The sequence below is a fragment of the Gadus morhua genome, chromosome 12 (assembly GCF_902167405.1).
Source record: "Gadus morhua chromosome 12, gadMor3.0, whole genome shotgun sequence".
In the NCBI taxonomy this organism is placed as follows: Eukaryota; Metazoa; Chordata; class Actinopteri; order Gadiformes; family Gadidae; genus Gadus; species Gadus morhua.
In genome coordinates, this window is record NC_044059.1 from 25258360 (window position 1) to 25285920 (window position 27561).

Below are 27561 nucleotides of genomic sequence, written 5' to 3' on the forward strand. Positions count from 1 at the left end.
TGTACATATATAGGCCTATATATATAATATATATATATATATAATGAATAATAATAATATTTGGCAATGATAATAATTATATAAAATAGACCCACTTTAAAATCAAAAAGCATTACTTGTTTCCTCTCATTTTATTAATTGGTCAGAACAGAACTCCTATGTTACACAAGAAAATAACATTCTTCCACTCCCCTTGTCAGAATTAGTAAAAAAAAAAAAGTATCTACAAAAGGACTAGCTCTTAACATGTGACAGCTTGTAAGGGTACAACAGTGCAGAAATGATAGAGCGATCACTAGGCGAGACCATAAGTATCCTCACTTAAACACCAATGGAAAGAAGCAATTTTGTAATGTCAATGCAGTGTTAAAAATATGCTGAATCTACAGTAAATGTCTATTTTACTAAGGACTGAGGAACGGTCTGAATAAAAAACAAAAGAATGCTACTTGTTACTATACAGTAAAAAAAACATACATATTAATATATGTATAATATATAATATTCTACCTTAAAGACTGCCATTACTCCATCCTATGAGTGTTATGCTTTGAACAAACACACGCATATGAGGACTTGTCCAAATATATTCATGACAGTGCCCTGAAGTTGACGGTGCGTAAAGTGTCAGAATGGAAGTATGATGCGATAGTGTGGATGGCGTCTGAGTAGAAGTCCCCTGGAGACACGATAGGCTCGACGTGACAACAAAACATGATACAGGTTAAATAAAGACAGTAAAAACAAACACATTGGAAACACAAAACTTTTTCTCGGCGTAGGTCACAACACAAACGCACAACGCAAACATACGATTTCCTGCAACAAATGAATAACGACAAAATATATTTGATAGAAATTCAACTAAGTGCAGAACATGAATTACAGATTACATTTACAGTTTACTGGCAAAAACAGCTGTGTGGACTTTTGTCTTTGAAGTGTTCAAGTTGATGATCTCCTTCTAAGCATTATTATGACCATCTTCTCAATCACGTCATAGAAACATAAAATTAGCTACCCGCCTCAGACCCCAAATTCTACTGCGTTCACCCTGTAAACAAAATAAAAGTAGTCCCACCCCGCCAAATCTCCATCCCTGGTTAAGTGGTCATGAGGGTCCAACCAAGTGTATCCAGCCCGGCCCCTGGCCTAGATAGCCCTGTTTCCTTCAAGAAAGTTCTGGCAAAATGGTTTATAACTCATCCTTGAGTTGGGAATCTGTGCCTTCTTCTTCTTCTTCCTCCTCCTCCTCGAGATCCTCCTCCTCTTCTTCTTCGTCCTCCTCGTCCTCCTCATCCTCTTCCTGCTTTACTTCCTCTTCCCCCTCTTCCTTTGGTTCCTCTTTCCTCCCCTGGTCGTCCTCCTCACGCTTCTTTCTTTCCTCATCTTCCTGGCTGTCCTTCATCTTCTTCTCTGGGTCCTTCATGGGCACGAATATCATACAGTTAGCTTGGAGGAATATTAAATAAGTCCAATAGGTAACAGCATCAGACTATTGTCTGCAAAATGTGTTTGTTACCCACCTTGGTTTGACCCCATGTGTCATTGCCGATTTCCTCTGCCAGATTTGGGTCGTTGGTGATCAGGAAATTGTCAAAGATGGTACCAGACTTGACCTGCATAAAGAGAATGGGGAACAACATGTAATACACATATTTTGCCAGACCTGCTACTGATAATGAAAAATCTGGCCTAGCACACTTTGCCTTTTTTTCTTAATATTTTTTGCCAGCAATATTGTTGGCTATGTAAGCTAAGACGCGGGGTAAGAAATGTAGGAGATTCCTTTTGGGACTCTTTGCCAAGTGCCCAGTGTTTCATGTTACCTGCCAGAGGTCGAGCCCCATCACCCCGATGCTGTCGTATTTGTAGATCTCGGGATCAGCGGTGTACTCCGGGTTGTCGATCTCGGGGTGGACCCACTTGCCCTTGTAAGCCGGGTTGTCGATCTCCCTAGGCTTCCACTCTCCCTAAAGAAGAGCCCCAGAAAAACGCACAGGTTAACATCAGGCTGTTCTGCCGTGCATTCAGTAGGTTCTTCCACCTACTGCGAAACACCAACCCCATTAGGATCCTAGGATTCTATCAAGAGACAATACTTCCAAATCCTATAACTATCTTCAAATTATATATAATTGGTGCTTTACATATATCATGGTCGTTACAATCCATTATAACGATTGTATAGTTATTACCTTGTAGTCCGGGTTGGTCACCATGGGAGGCTCCCACTCTCCGTCCATCTCATCGTCCCAATCCTCAGGCTTCTTGGCGTCAGGGTCTGGGATGTTTTCAGGCTTGTCCCATTCCTGCCAAGGTACAAAGAAAATCAAACACTTTTGAGCATGGAGGCACCAGCAACACAGGCCAGGTGTATAGAATCTGCTGAATGACCTACACTACAGGGTTGAGAACCGTACCTCGGGTTTCTTATCTTCAGGGTCGGGAACGGTCTCCTTCTCGTCCCAGTCCTCTGGCTTCTTGGCCTCGGGGTCCTTGACTTTCTTGGGGGGAAGGACGTCCCAGTCGTCCTCCAAGCTGCCAGACTCCACCTTCTTGTTGTCTATCTTCACCTCATACGTGTTGTCGGGGTTGACGATCAAGGTGTACAGGTGAGTGAACTCGTCATCCTGCAAGAGATCACGGGAAATAAATGTTAAGATGCTTTCGGCCATCGTAAAATACATGTACTTTCATTTTCTCGACTGCTTGTGAATGGTGATTATGTACAACCCTTTATACACCATTCATGAGTCAGTAGCCTTGTTGAATGCCATCCTCACCTTGCAGCGAATGTCCTTATTGATCAGATGGTTCTTGCCTTTGTAGTTGAAGATCACGTGGACTTTTTTGGTGCCAGGGCCACAGATGTCAGGACCTACGATTTAAAAACGTTGAGAAACGATTCCCACAATACCTCAGCAAAATGTGACCGAAGTGGTGAACGGATAAAACGTATTGCTAAAATACCAAAATCAGCTCATGATGCAGAAAAAAAAGAAAGTATTCTAAAAGGTAGGCATTCCTAAAGCATCTATATAATTAGATAAATGAAAAAGATCAAATAAACATAACTTCTTCCGAGTCAGATCTAGTGAAAGCCCATTTGGGTCCAGGGATGTTAGAGAGCACTCTAGAAGGACACCTTTAGTCTCACTGACCAAACATGATGTTGTAGACGGAGTCTCCGTGCAGTTCCTCCTGACTGAGGCCGGATGGGAACAGCTTGATGTAACCTCCTCCACAGTCGATGCTCTGCTCGTGTTTGACGGTGAACTGGATGACAAGGGGTTGGCCTTGGTTGCTGAAGTCGTCGAAGCGGGATGACATGGAGTAGAAGCGGGCATCCTGACTGGTTTGAACTCCTGCAGAGACACATTGAAGTTGGTGGGTTTAATATCAAATCACCACCGCTGGCTACGATAGCAACACTGTTGCTATTATCGTATATTACATATGTTTATTAATGTGCAATATAGCAAACATAATTCATTAACAATTGAATACGTCTTGCAAAACTAAGGTTTCAATAGAAGGCAATTAAATCGAACAGACATTAGACATATACTGAATGGATAACATATCCACACACGTGCATGCATGTTTAGCACCCCTGTGAGCACACAACCACCCACCAGCACAGACAGACCATTGTTTCGTGAAGAATAACCAACAATTTAGAGCAATACAGAAAAGAGAAATTACCCATGTCTTTCTCTGCATCACCATGGAACTTCCCTGCAGACAGGACAAACTTGCCATAATCCGACTTGTGTTTGGATTCCACCCAGCGGCTGGTCCAGGCATCTGCAAACAGTGTTCGTTAACCACAGACATTAATTCGAGGACAAACATGACCGTCTCCTAATTTTCCCATTTAGCAACTACAGGTTAAATTCATCTGTCTGAAGACATTTAAGGTATTTAACGGTAAAGGCGGTGTTGTCTTGACGTTCACAAAACGTATACGGTCTTCAGATAGTTCTGGAGGGCCAAGCCAACTGGATGACACTGTGAATGACCAAGGGAGGTGTTGCAGTAGGGGGATGGGGAGACAGAAGGGGCCAGACGATGAGAGTACTGAGAAGTGTCTAGGAAATAGGATATAGATGATGCTGGTGATGGCGACACTTGAGTGCATCACTCTTCACACAATGCATCAAACTACAGAATAAATAAATTAAGTTGTCATTTTAATAAAAGCATCCTCTATGCGTTGGGCAGTCACAAACCAAAACAGTATGAAACGGTGTTCAGTTGGTTATATTTGAAGGCGGTGTAAATGCTAGTGAGAGGCCAAGCATGACAATAAAGAATACTTAAAAAACACATTAAGAAAAATCATAAGATGGCTGCATGTAGTTTCTTACCTCCATCCTCAAATTGCTCCCGAAAATATACATTAGACTCTGCCAGAACAGAGGCGACCGATACGGCCAATAAAAACACCGACAACGCGGTCATTCTGAAAGCTTAATCCTTTCAATGCAAAATAAATAAATAAGATAATTTAACGGGGAAAAATCAACAGTGCAACACGCTTTTCCCTCAATCCAGTCTCACCTAGAATGACAATTGAGTGCTGCAAAGCCGCTGTCGGTTCGCAAGCGCTCTCCTTTCGGCTCAGCACAAATGTCTGAATTCTATTGGTCAGTGGCTTGATCAGGAAACGCAGCGCTCTACAGCCAATCGAATTGATTAAAAAATGAATAGTCTATTGTTGTGGCCAATGAGTGCAGACCACGCGTTTGCTTGATACGCCCCCTGGAAAGGATGTTGCGCTGCCCATCTATTCAATGTGAGCGTTTATTGGATTGTAGTAAACATCTTACCAAGTATGGCAGGCAGAGGCCATCCATCCGAATTACATTTTATAAAAATAATAGCATCTTGCAGGGGTTATGCATGGCCATATAGTCATGCGTGCCTGATTTGTGTATATTGAGTGAGATAAGAACGGTGCGGTCAATAAAAACGTGGACCGTATTAAACTGAATGATTTTAAGCTGTTATATACAGAGAATACGAGGATTTAGCTTTCGATGTATACTGACACAGCAGGCAATACCCAGTAGGTTCCGATCATTTTTGATAAAAAAAAATCAATACAAAATACAATTAGTGCATATAAAGTGGTATACTTACTGACTCTCGGACAATTAGTTGCGTAAATAAATGCTGATCTGGTTAAATCACTGTTGCTGCTCTAATAGTTTCCTGGAGGGAAGTAGGCTAATTTTATTTATCAACTCAATTCACTCCAAGCCCTTACAAGACCTAAGGAACAGGCAAATATCCCTGTGCAGTCCTGTTGGGCAATCATTCAAATCCATTGAAAGAACACACAACAACAGGATGATTTCCATATAGATCTTTTCTTTTTTCTCAAGAGTAAGAATGTCATGTCCGACAGGCCATGTAACTTTGTATCACACAATACATCCTAGATCCATTCATTATATTAACCAACAAACCGTCTAATACACAACTGAAATATGCAACACAAAATGCTTGTGATGAAAGGAAACCCATTATGGAAGGTAACATTAAAAGCAAATGTATTGGTAGCTCCAAATAGGGTTGTTAGCACATAGACAATCAATATAAAACATGCAAATCCTGACGGGCAAGGACTAAACAGCGTTTGAGTCCAATGTAAACTTAAATACTTAAATACGTCTAAGTGTGGGAAAAGAAATACAGTGTGACGTATCAAAATAACGATAGACATCTTCCATTGTCTTCCCCGATTGGCAGTAATAGCGCGTTTCCACTGCAGGGTGCGGTACGGTTCGGTTCGCAAAGGTGCGGTACGGATTGCGTTTCCACCTCCAAAAGTGGGCGTGACCCGGACTGAGCCGTACTCGTTTTGCCCTCGTCTTCAGTACTCCTCCGTTGGGGTACTGAGACGCCTGAAAGGGTGCCGGAGTATTCGAGCTACACACCCCCTCCGTTGATTGGTCGACAGAATCGTCACTTCCGGGCGACGTGGGGATAAAAACAAACAAACAGTACCCTCGAGGTATTATTCTTTACAATTAACATGTCGCGTAAAACGCTTGCTTGGGCGAACAAGGAGGTGGAGACGTTCCTCTGCATTCTTGGGGAGGAAGACGTGCAGAGTTTTTATTGAGCAGGCTACACTGTGTCGCGCTGCTATTATGTCACAATGTTTACGTAGCTGCCGCGGCGATCGACATCCGGCCTACCATAAAGGGTACTGTCGGCGGTGGAAACGCGACCTCGGAACTGGGCTTGGCTATACCGCCCCCTCCCTACCGGACTGAGGCGAACCGAACCGTACCGCACCCTGCAGTGGAAACGCAGCATAACCCTGTCAGTGCCTTTTCTATTCTTGTTCCTGTCTTGGCGGCTGTGTATAGATTTGCTACAGGCCACCGCCGACACGCAACCACACTGCACACGAAGACCTGTTGTTCAGCAACATTGTCCATGTCTGCAGGGGGCGACGCTGTCTTTCCTGAATGATCCTGCTCTCCGGCCCTTCGTTGAGACACCAGGAGGCTTCTGGAGGAGTGAAGGTTTGGGGATTAGTGGTTTGGGGAGTGGGTGGGTGTGGAGGAGGGGCTTTCTGCGAGACAGAGATGACAGCTCGACTGTTGCTCAATATGCAGACATGCTGGCTAAACGATCTCTGACATCCTCAAGGTCTCTCTCTCTCTCTCTCTCTCTCTCTCTCTCTCTCTCTCTCTCTCTCTCTCTCTCTCTCTCTCTCTCTCTCTCTCTCCATCTCTCTCCATCTCTCTCTCCCTCTATGGGAGGAAGAAGTTGATCCTCTGGGGTATAGATTTGCAGCCCTGTGCTGAGAACAGCCTCTCCTCTTTGGGGACGTAGAGCATGGCCTTGGCCACCTCGTCTAGCGTTGCATCCTCCGGCTCCAGACCTCGTGAGGCGAAAGCGTCTCGCGCACACAGCTTGACGTGGCGATACTCCAGGGGCAGGAAGGGCACGAAGAAGTCTATCAGGTGGCCGGACATGAGCTCACTCTGAGAAAACCCACCTGTCGGAGAGATATTATCATTATTATCACAGGAAAACGGGCTAGATGGGTGTAATACATTTTTTGTCTATATTATTATAGGAATATTATATTATTATTATAATATACAAGCAAACTTGGGGGGAAAAGAAACCCAGAAAAAGCAAGGTGCTTCTTTATAAATATTCAATGTGCTCAGTACACATCAGCGAGTATATTTATGAGATTTAAAACACGGTTAATGCAGATTCTACTACAGTGCGGGACAGAAACAATGTCACAGGCAACGATATTAGCCGGACCTACACGGATGGGGTTTGTTTGTAGAGCCTAGCTACCGTGACCCACCAGGGGAAACCTTATCTCTACCTACCCTGAGAGTCTACTGTCTCGGCCCGTAGCCGGTGCTCCAGGTCCTCCATGCCGATGTCCTCTCTGTTCTGACCCGAGTGCCAGAAGTCCAACGCTACGTCGTTTATCGTGGCCCCTCCGATGTTACTGCCGGGAGAGAAGGCATGTCAAATCAGAATTTGGGTCGTTACATGACTGTGTTTTAGTTGCTAACATAGTACCAGATATGTAACAGTCAACCAACGGGGGAGATGATCCAATTTGCCTTAGTATTTACTAGGGCTTGGCAACTTTACGCGTTAATTACGCAATCATATTTTTACGCGATTAATACAAATTGACACATTAACGCACGTTCTCTCTTTTTTCTTTGATTTTGCCCACAGAATGTCAATATTCATGTCAGAAATATTTTTTGTTCTAAGTTCCACTTACTTTACATTCAATTACACTTGCAGTGAATAACACATGAATGATAATGTGTTATTCCATTTGAGTGTAAAGTATCCTAATGAGAATGAAAGCAGTTGTTGGAAGAGGTCAACGTAGCACACCATGCAACACTACGCTAGAGCATCGTATTCAAGAAATATATATATATATATAATATGTATATATAATATTTATTTGGGATTCATCAACTGATAGGCTTACCGCTAACATTACTGAATGTCTTACCGCTAAGACATTCAGAGCAGGAAAAAGAACGGTGCAGTATCTTAAGAGTCTCTGGTCTAACCTGAGGAAGAGGAAGACTGCTCTTCGGTAGCTGACCCCGTCCACGTTGTCGTAGTGGTCCAGATAGGGCTTGATGGCGTCGATGAGACCGGGGTGGAGCTTCTCCGCCTCGTCAAAGATGAAGAGAGTCTGTGGACACCTTAGGACCATGTCCCGGATCGCCTCTCGGAGCTGGCCCTGGAGAGGACGCAGGGGAATGGGTCAGCCCCCTTTTGATCCAACCACATGTGATGCCATCTACAACCATCTGAACCACGTTAAACGATAAGTTAAATTAACCACATTTGTTTTTTTTTGTTTTTTTTGGGGGACTGTTGCGAAAAGCTTTGTCAATTTGATAAAATTAACAGATTAGGGGGAAGACTCAGGACAAAGTTCAGATGAAGACAGTTATTTGTTAATGCAAAATAATAATAGTAATAATAATAATAATAATAATGAATAATTTAATCAAGGTACTTTTATTACTGGAACAAGTACAAAAGTACAAGTACACACAATACGCCTGCAGATTGACGTCTGCAGATTGATTAAAATGCACTATGTGCAACTGTTTCTATATTAAACTCAAAAGGTTGTGTAAAGATGACCAGGGTCATCATCATTTTGAAATCCAAATTGTGAAACTTGATAAGGTCCCAGACACTACCACCCCTATTGGAAGGGTGCCTGGTTCCAAAAATCAGTCCATTTTTTACTAGGTTACAGGGCACCTCGCCACAGACTGAACCCAGTATTGACCAGATCAAAGGTGCTACTGTACAGCTGCATCTCAGTGCCAAGTGGACCCCATCTCACTCACCTTGTACGTGTCTACCAGCCTGGCGTGAGGGAAGTGAAAGGGGGTGATGAACAAGCGAACGCATTCGCTTTTCACCCCCTCCCGGTATAAGTTATCAGCCACGATCCGGGCCACAAAGTTCTTGCCCGTGCCCGACCAGCCGTGGAAGGAGAGGGTGAGAGGCTTGTTGGACTCTGGGTTGTTGATAAAGCCCTGGATGGCCTTCAGAACCACGGACTGAACCAGGTGCTGCCCGTGGAGCTTCATCTGCAGGTCCCTGGCCAAGCCTGAAGGGGCCAAGCATAGAACACACGTTTATGATACAGATTCAATGAGACGGATAAGAGAACATATTAAAGTATCATATATGGGAATATAGAATGGTCATATTTGTAATATATTTGTAATTTTGTAAAATATTTAGGCCATATGTTTAGTTTAGTTTTTTGCAATTCTTTTAAGTCCAGTCTGTGGTCTATGAATGATGTTTTAGGAAAAGCTTTGACGGTGTAAATTATATTAAAATTGACTCAATTTGTTTGCCTCTTACAATGAAGAATATCCTTGTCATCCTCCGGGGTATGGGTTTGAATGTTAAGATACATATTTTATAACTATGACACACAGTATTTGACAACCCAATACCTGTCATATTGTTGGTGATCCTGCAGTCGCCAGTGTCACAGCACTGGCCCAGGCTACAGTACCACTGATGTACCACGTTGACGTATTCTTGGGGAAATCCTGCCCAAAGGTCCCTCGAAGGAACTGCTCAAAACAGAAAATGCGGTGTTGAGCGTTGCTTCCAAGCTACTGAGTGACATGGATCTTTTAAAGAAACACAATCCAGACGGATATTCAATACCCACTGAATAGTCTGAATGAATGTACATCACCTCTTATACGCCGGTGTCTTCCCGGGAAGACACCCGCAAACGTTAGCTCAATATGCATTTGATTTAGATTGAAATAGTCATTCCGGAAAAATGAAATTATTTGAAACGGATCGTATTCCTTACCTTGCTGGGTAGCATCTTCTTGATTTGGCTGACACTCCCCGTCCCATACATTACAATAAATATAATTGAAATAGTACGTAGAAGCGTTAGAGATGCTGTCAAATTGAAAGAAGTCTGCTTTTGCAGATACAGCCCAAATAAATGGGACAAACGAAAACAGAATCATTGGTGATGGCGCAAGCTTAACGTTAGGGGAGAAAGTCTGGTTACAGTGTGCCTTCTTTTATCCATTTAAACCCTATTTAACCTGTCTCCAATTTATCTGAGCTGAACCAGGGAGGAGAGGGTGGGCTAGCTCAACTCACGTGACCACCGAGTCAATACAACGCGACTTTCAACACCGGTCGCGCCGTATGACTAGCTGCAATATAGGGCGTCTCCAAGATCGCCAAACGCCAATGCTAATTTAATGTTCCTTTGCACAAAGTGAGACGTGAGATAATGCCAAAGTGAGATAATTTGCGCTCAGGTGTACAACAGTACTGTGAAAATGTTTAATACTCCCTTTTATTTATGCCATGTCGTTGCGGTGAGACAACCGGCGCGCACTTGGAGCTGCCGTCGAATCGACAGGGCAGACTTCTAATCATGAAAACTGATATAAAAAAAGGCCGTCATATAGCACTACGAGGCAATGGTTGCAAAGCCCAGCCCTTAAGTAAACTAAAATGATCCTTTGAGCAGCTACAATCATTCCATACACGATAATAAGCAAAAGCAGAAGACACTTCAAAGTTTTTTTATTGACAGTCACATAAAATATACAACAGCTGCTAACACCAACAATGAAGTGTACCATCCATGGATTGACCTAGAGAAAGGACACACACCATTAGCATCGGGTTATCCAGAACGACGCTGTATTTTATATTAAACGAAGCAACAGTCAGATTTATATGGAACGGTAGGGTTATAATCATATTAATCATTTGGCAGAATGTTGTCATCATTTGTTGCATCACGATGACCCATGAGACATTTCTTTATTAAATACTCACATTAAACACAACTTCATGTTGAATCTTTGTAGCGTTTCCCACAGACCAGGTAACAATGTGTGGCGGGGTAACGCCTCACGCCCACTGCGCCGTCAGTCAAAGGACGTCGAGCGATGGGGGAGCTTTCCGGGGTCGTAAGAGCCCGAGACATTGCACACGCGATCTGATTGGATGACGGATCCGTCGGTGCCGAAAAAGTTTAACATTTTTCAACTTTTTGACAAATGGATCCACTATTCACGGCCTGGGGGGCCAACATCGTAATGTATAAACTATAACCGCACTTCACTGCTGCGCCAAACATTGGTCTACGGGAAACACTGCGTTGACTTGAGTCACCAGTAGAATCAACCTGAAGGGCAAAAGGAATAATAATCAGAACAATGCCAACTAGGGAAAGCGGGCTGTTTGTAATGTAGCAACAATCAGAGTAATATGGAAACAGTAGGGTTATAATCATATTAATCATTTGGCAGAATAGTTTCATCATTTGTTGCCTATAAATACATGTGTGCATATCGTGATCAGTAACTCACCAATGAATCCGATTTGGCATCCACCTTTTAGGAAAGAAAGCAAACAACTGTGAGGCACACTTTAGAGTCAAGGAGAAGCGTGTCAACTAGCAGGTTACTCAGTAAGTTGACTGTCCACATTTATGTTCAGGTCAGACATTTGTGACATCACAGAACCCACAAAGCCAATCACTTTAGATGCTGGAAACTCACCTTTGACATGGCCTTCGCTTCCTCAAAATCCTAGACCAAAAACATAAACACAATGAGTGCAAGGCATTGATGCGACATGTCATCAGAATGTTGCTCAGACCTCATTCAGCTAGAGCTAATAGATTAGACTCCACGGTTATGTCAGCATCCCTTTATCATCACAAAGGCCAGACTATTTGAAACCCATTAGCCCATGATAGCCAGTGAGACACACTTGGCTCCCATGCAAGCGCTATATGCCTGGGTGCTGTGGATTTATGCATGTTACCATATACCTTTTACTATTTCTAGAGGTGCTTTCAAGGGCAGGATACAAGTCATCTTCTCCTGAAAGGCAAGAGTAGACTTTGTTTAGGACTTTAGATAGAGAAGTACACTTTCTTGGTGCATTAGAACTCAATCAGAATTGTTTTATCCTCAATGTGATCAGTGACCTGATTCAATAGCATCATGTTAAGATGGTTACTAGAAAGCTGCAGGGAGTGGGTGCTGTGGATTTATGCATGTTACCATTTACCTTTTACTATTGCTAGAGGTGCTTTCAAGGGCAGGATACAAGTCATCTTCTCCTGAAAGGCAAGAGTAGACTTTGTTTAGGACTTTAGATAGAGAAGTACATTTTCTTGGTGCATTAGATCTCAATCAGAATTGTTTTATCCTCAATGTGATCAGTGACCTGATTCAATAGCATCATGTTAAGATAGTTACTAGAAAGCACGAGTTGCTGGGCATCTTGAGCGGAAAATATACATACCATGGAGGCTTTCTGGAACCGGCAGTAGACCAAGCCACCTGATAAGAGAAGGGCATTAGAATGTGTAGCTGCAGGGAGTGTAACAAACTGATGTTGGAAGACGATACATCAGATAGGGGCGAAAGACAAATGATCCCCGTTTCAACATGGTTATTCAGCTGAACTATAATCTCATCATTGTATCAGAATTTTGAATCTGTCCTTCAGGAAAGAAACCTACCAAGTTGACCGCTACCGCCTCATGCTCAGGAGTAAACTGCATCTCTCCAGTCTGAAATAAAAGAGGCAACATTAGCCCACTTCCAATTAGATGAACTGAATATAGTTAAAACATATACTCAGATAGGGGCGAAAGACAAATGATCCCCGTTTCAACATGGTTATTCAGCTGAACTATAATCTCATCATTGTATCAGCATTCTGAATCTGTCCTTCAGGAAAGAAACCTACCAAGTTGACCGCTACCGCCTCATGCTCAGAAGTAAACTGCATCTCTCCAGTCTGAAATAAAAGAGGCAACATTAGCCCACTTCCTCCAATTAGATGAACTGAATATAGTTAAAAAATATACTCAGATAGGGGCGAAAGACAAATGATCCCCGTTTCAACATGGTTATTCAGCTGAACTATAATCTCATCATTGTATTAGCATACAGAAACCGTCAAAGAAAGAAACTTACCAAGTAGTCCCATCGCCTTGCGATAAGCAATGCGAAGCACATCCCGAGGCTGAAAAGGCAGGCAGAGGCAACTTTAACAAACGTCTTCCAGTGAGACAAATTAAACCTAGCTACAAGATGAACTCAGATAGGGGCGAAAGACAAATGATCCCCGTTTCAACATGGTTATTCAGCTGAACTATAATCTCATCATTGTAGCCGGACAGATTTCAATCTACAAATCACAAATCTCACCTTTCTAGTTTATTGGGAGACTGCACTTCAGGGAGGCATCTGCCACTTCCGATCCTGAGGAAAAGCAGGAACATTAGTTAGAGCACCTCCCATATCAAGCTGATCAGGCATGCTGCTTGACCGTACACATCAGATAGGGGCGAAAGACAAATGATCCCCGTTTCAACATGATTATTCAGCTGAACTATAATCTCATCATTTTAGTAAAGTTAACCCATGTTCCACCAGGACTGAAACTTACCATCAACGATCCGGGGATGGATGGTACACGATGAGCACCTGTAAATTCATTAAAGTCAGTTATAAAGGGCCAAGACTTGTGGAGGACAGCAATATTGGCTGGCACTGCATCAGCAATAAAGTTATCCGTCATTGTTAATCAGAGAGATTCCCAATGTTTATCAAACATTGACATCACTTATAGTTTGAGGTTTACATTATTAGAGCATCGGGTTTAGACAAGTTACCATTCTTGGAGTCGATCAAGTCATCTGGATGTCGATCATGTCATCTGGATAACTATCAGCATCTGTAAACATGAGATTACTAGATTAGATTTGAGTAACAAATGTTTGACTCAAGTATTTCTACAAGCCATTGCATCAGTAAAAAAGTTGTCCATCATCCTTATTCAGAGAGATTCCCAATGTTTTTCAACATTGCATCACATGCAATTAACAACATGAGAAATGGTTAGGAAGTCACCTGACCTGGAGAGGTAGCATCACTCGATCTTCAAGTTAGTCAGCACCTGTAAAGAAATGACAGCATGAATCATCTATACTCTGTCCAAAAACCATAACCAAAAAGTTCTCAATGCCTCAGAAAATGCAATTGGTGGTTGCGGATTCGTCATCCAATTTTGTCAAGAGTAGCAAATGTGGTCATCATTGTAGCATGAGAAGGGAAGAATTTTATGGTGCGAGTGTAATGCCAACAGAAACTTACCTCACTAAGCAAAACTCGAAGCAAATTTGCTACCATGTGTTCAGTAGGTTTCCTGTAGAACAATCAGACGTTAGTACCGAGTCACAGTCACCCAAGATGCAGAAAAGCCAGATGAACAAGTCTCAGCGTAAGTTTAATCAGAAATCACTTCTGTCCACTACTCTTACATAATCATCCTCGACTTGAAATACTGTTGGATAAGCAGTTGAGAAACTTACCCGATTGAAAATGTCATTTCCAGCACAAATACAAGGCAGCCACGTTACCTAAAAGAAAATTCAGAGATTAGATAACTGCATGGACTAGAAATAAATAAAAAGCTTGGCTCCAATGCGTTCAGTATGGTTGGCGTTTCATCACAGTAATTCAGATGTCCCTACCAACATGTATATCATCATTAGCTCCACTCCAAAGTATGTTATTATAGTACAGGCAAGAAACCTTACCTAGTGACTGAAACCCGATTCATTAAAAGGTCGAGTCCCATCACAAAGCCAACACAGGCTGGTTAACCTAAGGAAAGGCATTTTAGAATTTAGACCACCGTGCATGGGGAAAAAAAATAACAAAAAAGCTTTGCTCCCATACGTTCAGTTTGGTTGGCGTTTCATCACTGTAATTCAGATGTCCCTACCAACATGCATATCATCATTAGCTTCCCCCGCTCAAGTATTTCCCCCACCCCAAGTATTTTATAGTAGTTGAGACGAGAACCCTTACCTAGTGACTGAAAACGGAGTCATTGCCGACATCATGGCGGCACTGCAGGGAATAAGACACGCAGTAGTTAGTTATGGCCGATGTCTCACCATGAGAAAGAAATACATTGAGCGTTAATCCCATGTGATCAGACAAGAAGAAAAGTTGGTATTTCCTCAATGAAAACTCAGATGTCCCTACCAACATTTATATCATCATTAGTGCATGGTTAAGTAGCAACCATAGTCATCGGTACTGCAGCCATTTGAAACTGAGACACGTGGCTGATTGAGGCCTGGGATTTTCATGAACTAAACGTAAACATCAGGCAATAATTCCATGAACAGAATAGCATAGAAGTAAGCAAAACTCGAAGCAAATTTGCTACCATGTGTTCAGTAGGTTTCCTGTAGAACAATCAGACGTTAGTACCGAGTCACAGTCACCCAAGATGCAGAAAAGCCAGATGAACAAGTCTCAGCGTAAGTTTAATCAGAAATCACTTCTGTCCACTACTCTTACATAATCATCCTCGACTTGAAATACTGTTGGATAAGCAGTTGAGAAACTTACCCGATTGAAAATGTCATTTCCAGCACAAATACAAGGCAGCCACGTTACCTAAAAGAAAATTCAGAGATTAGATAACTGCATGGACTAGAAATAAATAAAAAGCTTGGCTCCAATGCGTTCAGTGTGGTTGGCGTTTCATCACAGTAATTCAGATGTCCCTACCAACATGTATATCATCATTAGCTCCACTCCAAAGTATGTTATTATAGTACAGGCAAGAAACCTTACCTAGTGACTGAAACCCGATTCATTAAAAGGTCGAGTCCCATCACAAAGCCAACACAGGCTGGTTAACCTAAGGAAAGGCATTTTAGAATTTAGACCACCGTGCATGGGGAAAAAAAATAACAAAAAAGCTTTGCTCCCATACGTTCAGTATGGTTGGCGTTTCATCACTGTAATTCAGATGTCCCTACCAACATGCATATCATCATTAGCTTCCCCCGCTCAAGTATTTCCCCCACCCCAAGTATTTTATAGTAGTTGAGACGAGAACCCTTACCTAGTGACTGAAAACGGAGTCATTGCCGACATCATGGCGGCACTGCAGGGAATAAGACACGCAGTAGTTAGTTATGGCCGATGTCTCACCATGAGAAAGAAATACATTGAGCGTTAATCCCATGTGATCAGACAAGAAGAAGAAAAGTTGGTATATCCTCAATGAAAACTCAGATGTCCCTACCAACATTTATATCATCATTAGTGCATGGGTAAGTAGCAACCATAGTCATCGGTACTGCAGCCATTTGAAACTGAGACACGTGGCTGATTGAGGCCTGGGATTTTCATGAACTAAACGTAAACATCAGGCAATAATTCCATGAACAGAATAGCATAGAAGTACTACCGACATTAAACAACAATACAGTCAGACATATTTACTTAAGTTAAAATAGCAGTAACTAATTATTTTTGAGATCATTTAGAGGCGCACCTACTCACAGGATGTCAATGGGGAACTCGAGACTCAAGGAAGGGTGGAAGTCCTTTATATAGGGAGCCGCTGAGGATTATGGGTAACAGTATGTGACAGTGTCAGTAACTGGCTCCCCTTCTGGCTGACTGACCGACTAGTCACAGTAGAATAAATAATTATTATTTTGTGTAGATATTGTGAGCTACTTCTAAATGGAGCACTCTAAGCTGCCCAACCTCAACTAAACAACAAATATTAATACTTTGACTATTTTTGATTAACCAGGTTTTTCATATGAATGCCTATGGATAATATGCTATTGTTGGTCGAATTTGATGATCTTGTATGTTTTCTATTTCTGAATAATGATTACTGCGTTGGTCATCAAACAGTGCCCCTTAATATGTGACAACTTCATTCAGGGAATTACTATCTGAATTCAAAAGCAGCACATTGTATTATGTTTTATCAGCCTGCTCATTTCCATAAGTCGAACATTAGTTTAACAGACAATCACCTCATTCACACTAGCTCACTCCGTCTACTCTGTACTTTGGACTAGTCTAATACACATGATTACCAAAACTCGAATGATCAACTTAGCTGGAAGTCTTGTGTTATGTGACCATAGCTTTAGAAAATGTATAAGAGTGAAGCATACATCAAATGATTATTACAAAGTAATTCAGTTCACTCATGAAGATTTAATATTATGCATCAATAAACTTGAAAATCAGATACAATCATTGCTCATGATAAGAATGAAATAAAAAATACATGGTCTGATGGCTTTCTATGAAGAAACGCTTGGTGATTATGAAATGGAATAACAAGGCCTCAATTCAATTTCAATGTAAAAGACAAACAATGAAAACTGGCTTTTAGTTTTATTAAACTGCAACTTTTAATTTGTTATTCTAGATGAAAAAAATCTTAAAATTATAATGAAACAAATATGCATTTTTATGTGAAAATGTTTTTCCACAAGGCTTCTTCCATATTGGCTAATATATCGATGGCGAGAAACACAATCTTATTCAACACTTGATTTCAGCAGGTTCGGTGTAATATGCCTTTGTGAATGAGAATATGGATGAAACCAGCATAGTTGGAAAGTAATCTATATTTTGACCAGTATGGTTCCCATATTTAAAAACATTGGACGTAAGTTTAAATTCAAGCACACAACTTAGACTTGAGTAGCCCTCTATGAAAAAGTATCAGAACTCAACCATTGGTTCGATGTAGCCTCTTTCCCAAACTCTTAAAAACACGTTGCCACCATGTCAGTCGCCAACTATGACTTCCGTCATGGAGATGCCTAGGAGAGAAGATGTGCCGAACGAACAGGAATCTCTTGGCGCATCCTTGCTTCCCGCAACCCCGTCACCAAGCCTTACAATTATCCGGACACCGAAAAAACAGGTCAACATTCATTTGTTCATAAATGCTTGCACAAAAGAAATAAGTAATTCCAGACGAGTTCCTTTTCCAGAGGAAGGTGGAGTTAAACCTTTAACTTAACAGCCTAGTTCCACGCCGAGAGCCAATGAGTGCTAAGATTCGTTCTCGGCATTGTGAAGCCATACCACTTATGTTATAAAAAAATAACCAATACCACTATCATAGTCTAAATGTGTGTAGATGCTAGCACGCTTGTCGGTCTTGCTTCCGCCCACAAGCGCGTCAGCTCAGTTAAAGGAGGCATTGAGATGTCCAATGGCGCAAATGGAATGAATACTTAACATGTGAAGCCTTTAAAAGTTCTTACCCTCAAATATTTAAACTATTGCCAGAATGGGAAAAAAAATAAAGAGCGCAAACAAATAAAAAAAAGTATATATCTATATATATATATATTTATATATCCACCATATGTATATCTATATATAAACAACAGTTGTCACTAGTTGTATGTAGCCAAGCCAAGATGTCCTCTCTTCCGTCGTCGTGAGGTCCTTCCCTCGTCCGGTCTGTGGGTGATGGGAGGGGACCCTCGCTCCTCCCTCAGCGGTTTCCCTGAGATGTAGTATGCCGTATTGTTTCTGTTGAGGTTCGTTTCACTTTAACACCATCAACAGACGCATTAACCCTCCTCCACCACACCCATCCTCACCACCACGATCGCAATCACCATCACTCCTTCTGCTCCTCTTCCTCCTCCTACTCATCGTCGTCACCCCTTGCCCGGGATCGGGGACAGGCTTGATTGTGAAGTCCATATAGACAAGAGTTGTTGCAAAGAACGGATGTGCATAAAGTCCTGTGTCCCTTGCACTGTGCTGCATGGTTTAGTCTTATTTTTTTTTTTCATTTTGCTCCCCGACTGACTTCATCCAACATTGGTTCATCATCAAACGCAAAGCTGTGTACATATTCAATCATTGAAGTCATTTCGAAGGCTTGGAAAATAGGTCATGTGCAAATGAGTTCTTATGAAGACTCCCGTGTTGTGTGACGTGTGTGTGTGTGTGTGTGTGTTGTTTGGCTGTTTGTGTGTGTGCATGTGTGTGGATGGGAGAGGGGTCGTCTCAGGGCCGTGGTTGAGCTATCCTCTTTAGTAGCGGCTCGTCGTAGACCCAGCACTCGCCGTCTTCGTGGAACAACTGGAGAGAGACGGAACACGGTCAATACCATTGGTGTAGACTATGTATCACAAGGGTTTATGTAAATGATTTCTCATTACTGGCCCCTTATGGCCGGTAAGCGAAATGCAGCCTGCTGGAGCTTGTGTATTCACAGTACTGGAGTGCAAGCTTCATGGGTGGAGGGACAATGACAATAATTAACTAATGTTAGGTATAACCATGAACAAAAAAAAAAAATTGTGACAATGGGAGTGGTGTGAGCAGATATATAGCAGAGAAGATGTACAAATTAAAGGCTATGATACATTTTTGCGCTTATCCACGCTTAGATGTCACTTCTTCCCTTTTCCCGGCACAACCAGCCCAGGTTCAAACGTAATACAAATGAGCTCACAGGCTGTTGAACGCAGCAGAGAGAGTCGGGGAAGATTTCATGTTTTAGGTACAACCTGTTCATATGTTTGCTTTGACTTTGGGAAGAAGCTGCCCACTTCCATGTCTTCCAGTATACTTCCAGACACATAAAAATATCATGCATTGATATTCTAAGTTTGAATAATATTAATAGGAGGAGGAGGAGGAGGAGGAGGAGGCTCACCCGTGTCTCCCACTGCCTCTCGTTCTCCTTGCGCTCGCGGGCCTCTCCCCTCTGCTTCTCCTCCAGGTAGTGCTTGGCCTCCGTCGCCATGTCGATGTCCTTGAGCTTCAGGTTCAGGGTCACGTCCCTCCACATTCTGGTGAAGGGTTGGGGGAGACACAGACCGGGTGTTAGGGTGTTTGTTGCCCATTTGCCCGGAACCCACCCCCAAACAAACTGGACAATGTGCAAATGCGTAATATTTATTCATTTTACATCTACCTGTGGATCTTTTTTTTATGCATTTTCAATTATGTGCAATATTGTTCACTTTTTATTGACTTATTTGATTGACTTTTACTGTGTGTCCATTATTTGTTTGACAATTGTGGTTTATTCATCCAAGGGGATGAATAAAGTATCTATTTATTTATCCATTTATCTATCTATCTATCATTCATGACGATGATCTCAGATCATACCAATAACCTGGTTAGATAAAAAAGGTACAACACAAAACAAATACATCTACAAGGCTGTCTTTAAGGTCACATAATTGGTGACTCCAACCCTGGATGCCAGTGTAAAGTATGCCATCGACGCGTACATTGAGCCGTGCACATCTGTGGAGAGATGCCGGTGTTTCTTCTCACCTTCGAGATTCGTAGTCCAACTGGTCTTCAAGCTTGCGGACCTTCTTCTTGATGATGTCCATCTTCTTGGTGTCTATGAACAAAGCGTTCTCCTGCAACACAAAAACAATTTAACATCGTTAGTGTCCATCATGGCGCATGGCTTATCCTTCACATAGCCAGTATGCTGCGCAGAAAAACCTTAAACTGCATTGGTAACTTTTTCACTGCAGTCATCACTTTGGGGTTTTAAACATATTGGTAACTGTAACTGCAGCCAGTGAAACACTAGACACTGCAGTGCCTAAGAAAAAAGGATTATGCCCTCGCTAAATGAATTTGGCCTGCGGAGAAGGGGAGGACATCTAATTCTGAACAAAAGTGATGGCTGCAGTGAAAAAAGTACATAGTGCATGTATAGAAAGTGCCCACCATGAAGCTAAAGTGGAAGCTACTTCACTTCACAACAGAACTCACCCCAGATGCCCACTTGGCATACATCACGCCGTTCCACTCTCCTTCGATGGCACAGAAGGACTTCTTATCGTTGGGCGTACTGCCGCGGAACAAAGGAACAAACGGTTACCGCCAAAAATCACTTGTTCATAGTCTTAGATTCTGCATAGCCTCCCCCATTATACCACCCCCCCCCCCCAACACACACGCCACTCTTACGCCTTACGCGCTTATTGTATGTTGTACGTCCTGGCACTTAATGTACGCACTTATTGTATGTTGTACGTCCTGGCACTTAATGTACACTTATATTGCATGCTGTACGTCCTTGCACTTAAAAATAGTACTGGTATTGTGTAGCTTCTTATCCTAGCTATCTTTGCTGTGTACGGGGAATGGGTCAACGTAGCAATTGTTAGTGCTTGGCACTTGGTGCTACGAACATCCTTACTGTACCGACACCAACATATTGTTGCTTTATTCTGACGAATGTTGTTATTGTAAGTCGCTTTGGATAAAAGCGTCTGCTAAATGCCCTACATGTAAATGTAAGTCTAACTCAGACTCAGTAAATCTAAGCGCAGACTGGGATTTTGCATTTTTCCAAAGCCTTTCAGCAAAACACTTGTAAAGAATCAAGAGACACAATCACGCAGGTGCTAAAGGCTAAGTTATGGTTCCACGGTGAAGCAACGCAATGAGCACAGAGACGCTTCGTCGTGAACCTGTTTCGGTTTTGCATCGGGTTTTTCTTGAGTGGACCAATCACAGTCCCTGCTGCTGCGTCGCCTCGACCAAGGATAAGAACGTTGTGAGGCGCACTTCAGGCACTTGCGGTGGACGCAAGGAGGGTCCGCAAGGACGTAATGAGTCCTTAAACCCCTTTGCGTTGCGTCGACGTGGAACCATAACTACGCCTCAACCCTGCGGGAGCGGTGAGACCCTGCGTTGGACCCAAACGGCGAGCAGTCCGGTCCACTTACAAGATGTCCGCCGTGATGCGGTGCTTCTTGCCGCCGTAGAAGGGCTTGGTGTGGAACACGATGTTGGCGCTGTAGCCCGACTTGGAGCAGACGATGCTGCACTCGCCGCCCAGCTCCACCCAGGGCACAGTTAGGATGGACCTGCACACACACAGGCGGAGGATTTATTGATTGTAATTTATTTCAAATATGCAAGAAAAACAAGCGTCATCAATTGGCAGAAAAAAAACTGTTGAATCCCACCCCCTTTCATTAAATCATACAACTTTTAGAAACTACTACCGGTTTCCTTTAGTTAAATTACACTCGCAATTAATGCAATTAATACCTGAAGATAAATATATTATAAATTATTAAAGTTGTCGGCGTAATTCAAACACATATTCATAATAATGATAAATACATTTTGTTGTTTTATTTAAGCAGACTTTAACCAGGCAAGTTTTGACAGAATAATAACTGAAGGTTAAGGATAAAGTCGAAGAGAGCCGGACGGACACGGCGTTCAGACGATGCCTACCTGCCGTAGCCATTAGGGAAGGTGAGGATGTAGTGTTCGTCGTGCTCCAAGCAGGATACACACCCTGGAAGCCCCAACCGAGGAAGGGACACGGCAGCGTTAGTTAGGACACAGTGAAGTCACGATAGGGCTCCCAAAATTCTCGGAGCTGGATAATGGATGGAAGGCGTTTGGACAAACCTTGGCCGATGTTGTGGACTCCTATTGACATCCCGAGGAACTTCGACTTGGTCCAGATGTGTGCGTTAAATTGGATCTTCTTACCGGAACACTCTGCATAGAACGCGGAGACTAAAGAGGAGCAGAGAAAAAAAATACATTTGAAATCATGAAATGATTCAAACGTCTCGGATGGGGTTTAAGAAGACGGTTTCGACATGGTTGTAGACCCTACTCACTGGGCGGGTGATGAGAGACCTGCTCTGCTACGAAGGACACATTGTTGGGGGAAACCCAGGGGAGGGGACCGTCCGACAATGGCTCCTGGAGGGGGGGGGGGGGGGGGGGGGGGGGGGGGGGGGGGGGAAGAGAGAGAGAGAGAGAGAGAGAGAGAGAGAGAGAGAGAGAGAGAGAGAGAGAGAGAGAGAGAGAGAGAGAGAGAGAGAGAGAGAGAGAGAGAGAGAGAGAGAGAGAGAGAGAGAGAGAGAGAGAGAGAGAGAGAGAGAGAGAGAGAAGAACGGAACGGAAGAGAGAGGAATCAGAAGCAAGCGGATGGATCCAGAAAGCAAGGAGACCAGTTAGGGGAAGGTGTCTTGCTCAGGGACAACTCGACCCTCAGCGAGGAGGACCCGGGGATCGAACTAGCAACCTTCCGGTTACCAGCCAACCGGCTCCACCCTCCTGAGCCACATGCCGCCCCTGGGCAAGCCCTCCGACAAGCCTCACCGTGGGGGCGACGGGGGGCGGCGGGGGCTCCTCCGCCGTCTCGTTTGGCATGTCCCAGTGGCAGTAGAAGACCTCTCCCAGGATGGGGTTGTAGGGTTTCTTGGCCACCGAGCCCTTCCGCCCCGCGTGGAAGGCCGACAGGTACCACTTGACGACCTGCACCATGCGCTCCCGGGGCTCCGGCTGCTCGGCGATGCTGTGGGGACGGGGACGACGACGACACGGGGACATGATGTCAGGTGTCGGTTTTGAGGACACTTGTGCCTTAAAATATGACTGGATTTGGGTTAACTGCATCTAGCTCTGTGTGTGTGTGTAAGGGTTTGGGTTTCGGGTTTTCTGGAGTAGGATCAGTTTAAATGAGTTGAGCCATTACGTTATATAGAAGTTGTCTTGAATGCGTGTCTCTCAAGTGTGTGTTTCTAATATTGATGGTTCATACTGATGCTAAAAACAACACTGTCTCACATGTCATTCGTGTGGTGCGCAGCATTGGACCAGAAGTCCTATACATAAAGAAAAAAAAAAAAAAGGACCTACCTCACAAACAAATCTGGATGAGCAAAGAAATCTGCATACATTTCTAGTAAAGACCTCCGCTCTAGAATGAAGGTCGGGAGAACAACCTGTGAAATGCGAAGAGAAGAAACTATGAGTAACTGTAGTACATCATGAATACAATACTTACTATGTTATGACCTATAGTGCTATAGTGTTACTCAACAGACAGATGGGGAACACGCGATGGAGTGTTCGGGGAAATAATACTATTGCGATTATTTGTAGTGCGATCGCGATTTAGTACGCAATTTTTCTTCGTATTATTCACAAAAATAAGCAATAAATCATTGTACAATCTGACCAACATAACATTGGACAACATATAAACTGCTCTTTCCGTAAGGCCAGGCCTATGGGTTGAGATGAATGGATGCATGAATTTAAGTTGCAACATCTTTATTTAACTATCGAATTGTAAAAAGGAAAATTAAATAGGAATCTTACAGATCTCCATTCAGTAACAGTAACTTATCTTCTATTACATCGCGATGTCGGTTTGAATTCGATGAATCATTCAGGCCTACTACCGGCAGCCATCGAGAACGCAGTGCGAGCCTTGTCAGAACCAGGAGACATGCGCCAGAACCCCTGGTTCAGGAGGTCGTGACTCCGTACCTTGGTGAGGTCCATACCAAGCCGGACCTGGGACAGCAGATGCATGATGACGCTCTTGTGCTCCTCAACGGACTCCCCCTCGCCCTCATCGTCACGGTCGTCGTTGTCAAATTGGTCTGACACAAAAATACACAATTGGTAAATTGTCTGCGTTTATACAGCGCTTTTATCCAAAGCGCTTTCATATTGCCTGACATTCACTCATTCATGCACACACCGACAGATAGGGTTAGGTGGCATTGGCGTTGAGGTTTAGAAGGTGCAAGACAAAATAATATGCTTTTTGAGTGCCTTAGGCTTCCTTTGTGTGTGAGTGAGTGAGTGAGTGAGTGAGTGAGTGAGTGAGTGAGTGAGTGAGTGAGTGAGTGAGCGAGCGAGCGAGCGTGCGTGCAGGGGCTTCACCTGCGTCGGTGGTTCCGTTGGACATGGACGAGTTGAGGGACTCGTTGGTGTGCGGTCGTTTCATGGCCCCGTCTCCACCCAGTGCAGAGGCAGCGGCCTGCCCTGAGAGACTGCTGCCCAGGGAGAGGAACGAAGGGGACCAGGGTTCATCATTAAGACATGAGGTCGGCGTGAGAACAGGGATGCAAAGTTCTGTTTAATAGCAACCTCCCAACATAGCCCAGCTCTTGACAAATAACCCTTGGCTATTTGGTAACTCTGTAGCGAGTCTCTATACAGTCAGTAACTTTTTGGGGAAGTTGCAGTTGTGTCAGGGGTGGGGAACTTCCAGGTTATCACAATAAAAGCGCCCCCTGGTTTACTTTCGTGGCAGCATCTGGACCTGCTAATCACTCCCACATCCCAGAGGGAATGTGCGAGGGCTATGCAAAACCACAGGAGTCATTTGGCTCGGCTGTATACCGAGTATGTGTTGAATGCTGCCCCGTCACTAGAACGGAGGAGCGAAACCACGTGCTCTGTCTCGCTCTCCCCACCCCCCGGGGGTCCGGGACACTCACGCTAGGCAGTGTTTGGGAGAGGTGTTGAACTCGTCGGCGTCGTAGAACTCGTCCTCGCTGGAGGAGTAGGAGAAGTCTGGCACTGAGTGGGAGGGGAGAGGCATGTGGGACGGGGAGCCCAGGCCACTGCTGGGGCCGGACGGACCGCTCCCTGGAGGACAGACGGATGGAGGGAGGGAGGGCCGGGGTCAGAAGCAGTGGCAGCACGCGCTGGAGACATATTACACTTTAAATCAAACAGATGAACAGGACGAGGAATCTGGATTTCACATGACGTGTATAAATATACATGACATGGATCTGAGTGCACATGACATGGATCTGAATGTCGTTAGCTGCGTTTCCATCTAAAAAGGTGATGCGAATCTTTAGAAAGTTCGCAAAAAAGTAATTCGAATTAGGTGCGTTTCCATCAAGTGGTAGGAGCGGAATAGGGTGATGACGTTACACGTTGATGTCGGCAGGTTTGCTATGGCCGGTCGTTATGCGGAAATCGGAAAGACTGTCAGTCCTGTGTGTTCAAAGTTCGCTACGTCACAGCTGATTCGCAAATTGTGTTTCCATCTCCCATTTTGCAAATTTACTCTGTTTCGCATTTCTCAAAAACCACCTCAAGCGAGCGGATAAACATTTTTGCATCTGAATATCCATGACATGGATCTGAATGTCCATAACGTGGATCTGAATGTCCATGACGTGGATCTGAATGTCCATGACGTGGATCTGAATGTCCATGACATGCGTCTCAATAACACGACATGGATCTGAATTTAATACAAGTCTCTTGGATAACAAACACGTCTCCTAAATGACCAAAAATAGTAAATGGTACGACAAGACAATATAGTAAAATCCACCAGGACGTGATGTTATCATGAGTGGTGTGTTAGAGAGTGAGCGTGAGATACAGCGGGGTTCCTCTGCAGTACAGTACACTAACTCGGGCAGCCAGGAAGACGTGTGCAGTCCCTTGGTGCACAGCACAGCACTTTCAATACTGCTGCCTCAGCAGATACAGGCAGGAAGCCCAGCCTCCTGAACGCATTGCTACTTTCACTCCTTAATGGACAACACACTCTTGGGAGCAGTCTCTCTACCTCCCTCTCTCTCTCTCTCTCTATGACAGAGTGTGTGTGTGTCCTTGCTGTATCGTGGGAAATTATTAATGCGTAAAATGTTTGCATATTCATAAATACGCTCATCACAGAACCACGTGTACTGTGCATTGCCGTCGTTGTGTGTTTGGCAACGCGCGAGGCACTTTTTTCCGCAGAGACATCGAAAAGAACGTTCGCAAACTAAGACATGTTACCGTGACAACCACGTGAACCACCGTAGCACAGGCAAACATTCGAAACGCAGCTGGCCCGTCGTTCTCAGGGCTACGCCCGACTGCGTGAGGGATAGGAGCGCGGTACTCGCCTGTGCTGTTGGGCGTTGGCGTTTGTAAGCTTCCCATCACCGTGACAACGGGACCCACTTGTAGTGTGGAGGGCCGCTGCTCAGACTTGCACACCTGGGAACCATCTGGAGTTGGGGGTAAACATAAGACAGCTATAAACTACTCAAAATAAATCAAAACCAAACCTTACATTAGTGATATGCTCGGCTAAACAATGGCGAAGACGTTGTATCGTAAGAAAAAGCATTCATTTCTCAGAAAGACACATGGACCTGTGCTATCCTGCAGTACTACTTACATCGCAGTAAAACAAACACAATCAGAATAGCTCGCAGCAGTTAGGAACCGCATGTGTTAAATTGCCCACCAGGGGGTACTGTTGCTACCTACAAACAAAGAGATCACGCTCATCGTCACACATGCCAAACCCCTTGTCGTGTTGCGTAAAAAGGGAAACATTCCCCCCCCGCCGAGTCCAGCAGTGCGGTGTACCTGAGGGCAGCGCTGTTTGGATTGGCATGTTGTCGCTGCCTTCGGACGTGTCTAGCGGAGGCTGGTAGATCCCGTCGACTGGGTTTATGGTGCTCTGGAGGGCACAAACAAGAGGCCACGGCATGGCCGTTAACTCGAGCGATATGGCCTACACTTCCCTGCAGAGGTCACACATACAATGATCACACACACACACACACACGCGCACGCACACACACACACACACACACACACACACACACACACACACACACACACACACACGCACACACTTTCTGGCAGCTATATAATAAGACAGCCCAAACCCAAAGCCAGGGTTGAATCCCCATGTTGGAGGGGGGTGTGAGGTTATGGTTAATACAAAACCGTTCACTGCAACAGCATGCAGTGTAATACAATACGGCTAAGAAACGATAATGTTGGAGCACAACTGGTCATTGGGAGACTAGGAGCATTGCCAAGT

At 43.9% G+C, this 27561-nt stretch overlaps 3 protein-coding genes, 1 long non-coding RNA gene and 17 other non-coding genes across 29 annotated transcripts in view; all 21 read right to left on the bottom strand.

The window, feature by feature from the left end:
- Window positions 1–114: 114 nt before the first annotated feature.
- Window positions 115–4660, bottom strand: calr (calreticulin). Its single transcript, XM_030371806.1, has 9 exons — window positions 4374–4660; window positions 3709–3810; window positions 3165–3368; window positions 2787–2881; window positions 2424–2633; window positions 2199–2312; window positions 1830–1973; window positions 1527–1619; window positions 115–1423 (listed from the first exon to the last, which is right to left on the bottom strand). The coding sequence occupies exons 1-9, from the start codon at window positions 4465–4467 to the stop codon at window positions 1196–1198; spliced, it is 1284 nt and encodes a 427-aa protein (XP_030227666.1). The 5' UTR covers window positions 4468–4660; the 3' UTR covers window positions 115–1195.
- Window positions 4661–6687: 2027 nt separating this feature from the next.
- On the bottom strand, window positions 6688–10202 carry tor3a (torsin family 3, member A). Its single transcript, XM_030371807.1, has 6 exons — window positions 9893–10202; window positions 9519–9641; window positions 8895–9160; window positions 8094–8269; window positions 7377–7501; window positions 6688–7024 (listed from the first exon to the last, which is right to left on the bottom strand). The coding sequence occupies exons 1-6, from the start codon at window positions 10056–10058 to the stop codon at window positions 6777–6779; spliced, it is 1104 nt and encodes a 367-aa protein (XP_030227667.1). The 5' UTR covers window positions 10059–10202; the 3' UTR covers window positions 6688–6776.
- Window positions 10203–10703: 501 nt separating this feature from the next.
- Window positions 10704–16476, bottom strand: LOC115555120 (uncharacterized). The gene is made up of 21 exons (XR_003978820.1): window positions 16452–16476; window positions 16009–16050; window positions 15735–15801; window positions 15507–15554; window positions 14955–14996; window positions 14681–14747; window positions 14453–14500; window positions 14235–14286; window positions 13997–14037; window positions 13754–13815; window positions 13528–13565; window positions 13287–13340; window positions 13053–13101; window positions 12823–12873; window positions 12593–12643; window positions 12373–12410; window positions 12136–12187; window positions 11894–11945; window positions 11619–11648; window positions 11427–11450; window positions 10704–11242 (listed from the first exon to the last, which is right to left on the bottom strand). It is a non-coding gene; the product is annotated as an uncharacterized LOC115555120 (long non-coding RNA).
- On the bottom strand, window positions 10774–10847 carry LOC115556437 (small nucleolar RNA SNORD47). Its single transcript, XR_003979015.1, has one exon. It is a non-coding gene; the product is annotated as a small nucleolar RNA SNORD47 (small nucleolar RNA).
- Window positions 11311–11385, bottom strand: LOC115556438 (small nucleolar RNA SNORD47). Its single transcript, XR_003979016.1, has one exon. It is a non-coding gene; the product is annotated as a small nucleolar RNA SNORD47 (small nucleolar RNA).
- LOC115556445 (small nucleolar RNA snR60/Z15/Z230/Z193/J17) lies at window positions 12473–12558 on the bottom strand. The gene has a single exon (XR_003979023.1). It is a non-coding gene; the product is annotated as a small nucleolar RNA snR60/Z15/Z230/Z193/J17 (small nucleolar RNA).
- LOC115556449 (small nucleolar RNA snR60/Z15/Z230/Z193/J17) lies at window positions 12703–12789 on the bottom strand. The gene has a single exon (XR_003979026.1). It is a non-coding gene; the product is annotated as a small nucleolar RNA snR60/Z15/Z230/Z193/J17 (small nucleolar RNA).
- On the bottom strand, window positions 12936–13022 carry LOC115556448 (small nucleolar RNA snR60/Z15/Z230/Z193/J17). The gene has a single exon (XR_003979025.1). It is a non-coding gene; the product is annotated as a small nucleolar RNA snR60/Z15/Z230/Z193/J17 (small nucleolar RNA).
- LOC115556451 (small nucleolar RNA snR60/Z15/Z230/Z193/J17) lies at window positions 13169–13254 on the bottom strand. Its single transcript, XR_003979028.1, has one exon. It is a non-coding gene; the product is annotated as a small nucleolar RNA snR60/Z15/Z230/Z193/J17 (small nucleolar RNA).
- Window positions 13408–13494, bottom strand: LOC115556450 (small nucleolar RNA snR60/Z15/Z230/Z193/J17). The gene has a single exon (XR_003979027.1). It is a non-coding gene; the product is annotated as a small nucleolar RNA snR60/Z15/Z230/Z193/J17 (small nucleolar RNA).
- On the bottom strand, window positions 13630–13712 carry LOC115556429 (small nucleolar RNA SNORD79). Its single transcript, XR_003979008.1, has one exon. It is a non-coding gene; the product is annotated as a small nucleolar RNA SNORD79 (small nucleolar RNA).
- On the bottom strand, window positions 13882–13962 carry LOC115556428 (small nucleolar RNA SNORD79). The gene has a single exon (XR_003979007.1). It is a non-coding gene; the product is annotated as a small nucleolar RNA SNORD79 (small nucleolar RNA).
- LOC115556455 (small nucleolar RNA SNORD75) lies at window positions 14353–14417 on the bottom strand. The gene has a single exon (XR_003979032.1). It is a non-coding gene; the product is annotated as a small nucleolar RNA SNORD75 (small nucleolar RNA).
- Window positions 14562–14635, bottom strand: LOC115556440 (small nucleolar RNA SNORD74). Its single transcript, XR_003979018.1, has one exon. It is a non-coding gene; the product is annotated as a small nucleolar RNA SNORD74 (small nucleolar RNA).
- On the bottom strand, window positions 14816–14889 carry LOC115556444 (small nucleolar RNA SNORD74). Its single transcript, XR_003979022.1, has one exon. It is a non-coding gene; the product is annotated as a small nucleolar RNA SNORD74 (small nucleolar RNA).
- Window positions 15081–15163, bottom strand: LOC115556441 (small nucleolar RNA SNORD74). Its single transcript, XR_003979019.1, has one exon. It is a non-coding gene; the product is annotated as a small nucleolar RNA SNORD74 (small nucleolar RNA).
- LOC115556456 (small nucleolar RNA SNORD75) lies at window positions 15407–15471 on the bottom strand. The gene has a single exon (XR_003979033.1). It is a non-coding gene; the product is annotated as a small nucleolar RNA SNORD75 (small nucleolar RNA).
- Window positions 15616–15689, bottom strand: LOC115556439 (small nucleolar RNA SNORD74). The gene has a single exon (XR_003979017.1). It is a non-coding gene; the product is annotated as a small nucleolar RNA SNORD74 (small nucleolar RNA).
- Window positions 15870–15943, bottom strand: LOC115556443 (small nucleolar RNA SNORD74). Its single transcript, XR_003979021.1, has one exon. It is a non-coding gene; the product is annotated as a small nucleolar RNA SNORD74 (small nucleolar RNA).
- LOC115556442 (small nucleolar RNA SNORD74) lies at window positions 16127–16220 on the bottom strand. The gene has a single exon (XR_003979020.1). It is a non-coding gene; the product is annotated as a small nucleolar RNA SNORD74 (small nucleolar RNA).
- Window positions 16477–17109: 633 nt separating the features above from the next.
- osbpl9 (oxysterol binding protein-like 9) overlaps window positions 17110–27561 on the bottom strand; it is a 29654-nt gene continuing 19202 nt past the window's right edge. For 7 of the 9 annotated variants that reach the window (XM_030371786.1, XM_030371784.1, XM_030371787.1 and 4 more), the window contains 15 exons: window positions 27099–27192; window positions 26627–26731; window positions 25205–25355; window positions 24645–24757; window positions 24243–24358; window positions 23607–23692; window positions 23067–23262; window positions 22580–22664; window positions 22362–22472; window positions 22182–22245; window positions 21662–21802; window positions 20700–20778; window positions 20244–20335; window positions 19612–19747; window positions 17110–19031 (listed from right to left, as the gene is read on the bottom strand). In XM_030371786.1, coding sequence (XP_030227646.1) covers window positions 18957–19031; window positions 19612–19747; window positions 20244–20335; window positions 20700–20778; window positions 21662–21802; window positions 22182–22245; window positions 22362–22472; window positions 22580–22664; window positions 23067–23262; window positions 23607–23692; window positions 24243–24358; window positions 24645–24757; window positions 25205–25355; window positions 26627–26731; window positions 27099–27192 — 1644 coding nt within the window. In that variant the 3' untranslated portion in view covers window positions 17110–18956. The remainder of the gene's footprint in view (window positions 19032–19611; window positions 19748–20243; window positions 20336–20699; window positions 20779–21661; window positions 21803–22181; window positions 22246–22361; window positions 22473–22579; window positions 22665–23066; window positions 23263–23606; window positions 23693–24242; window positions 24359–24644; window positions 24758–25204; window positions 25356–26626; window positions 26732–27098; window positions 27193–27561) is intronic. The other 2 variants (XM_030371792.1, XM_030371785.1) reach the window with 1 other exon arrangement.

Excerpts from the sequence above, each read along its gene's own strand:
- calr (XM_030371806.1), bottom strand. The coding sequence starts at position 4,467 with ATGACCGCGTTGTCGGTGTTTTTATTGGCCGTATCGGTCGCCTCTGTT. Across the intron at positions 1,974-2,198 it reads TGACCAACCCGGACTACAAG|GGAGAGTGGAAGCCTAGGGA; the intron begins GTAATAACTATA and ends GCTCTTCTTTAG. Across the intron at positions 1,620-1,829 it reads TGGGGCTCGACCTCTGGCAG|GTCAAGTCTGGTACCATCTT; the intron begins GTAACATGAAAC and ends CTCTTTATGCAG.
- tor3a (XM_030371807.1), bottom strand. The coding sequence starts at position 10,058 with ATGATTCTGTTTTCGTTTGTCCCATTTATTTGGGCTGTATCTGCAAAA. Across the intron at positions 8,270-8,894 it reads GGCTGGTAGACACGTACAAG|GGCCAGCTCCGAGAGGCGAT; the intron begins GTGAGTGAGATG and ends CGTCCTCTCCAG. Across the intron at positions 7,502-8,093 it reads GCAGTCTTCCTCTTCCTCAG|TAACATCGGAGGGGCCACGA; the intron begins GTTAGACCAGAG and ends CTCTCCCGGCAG.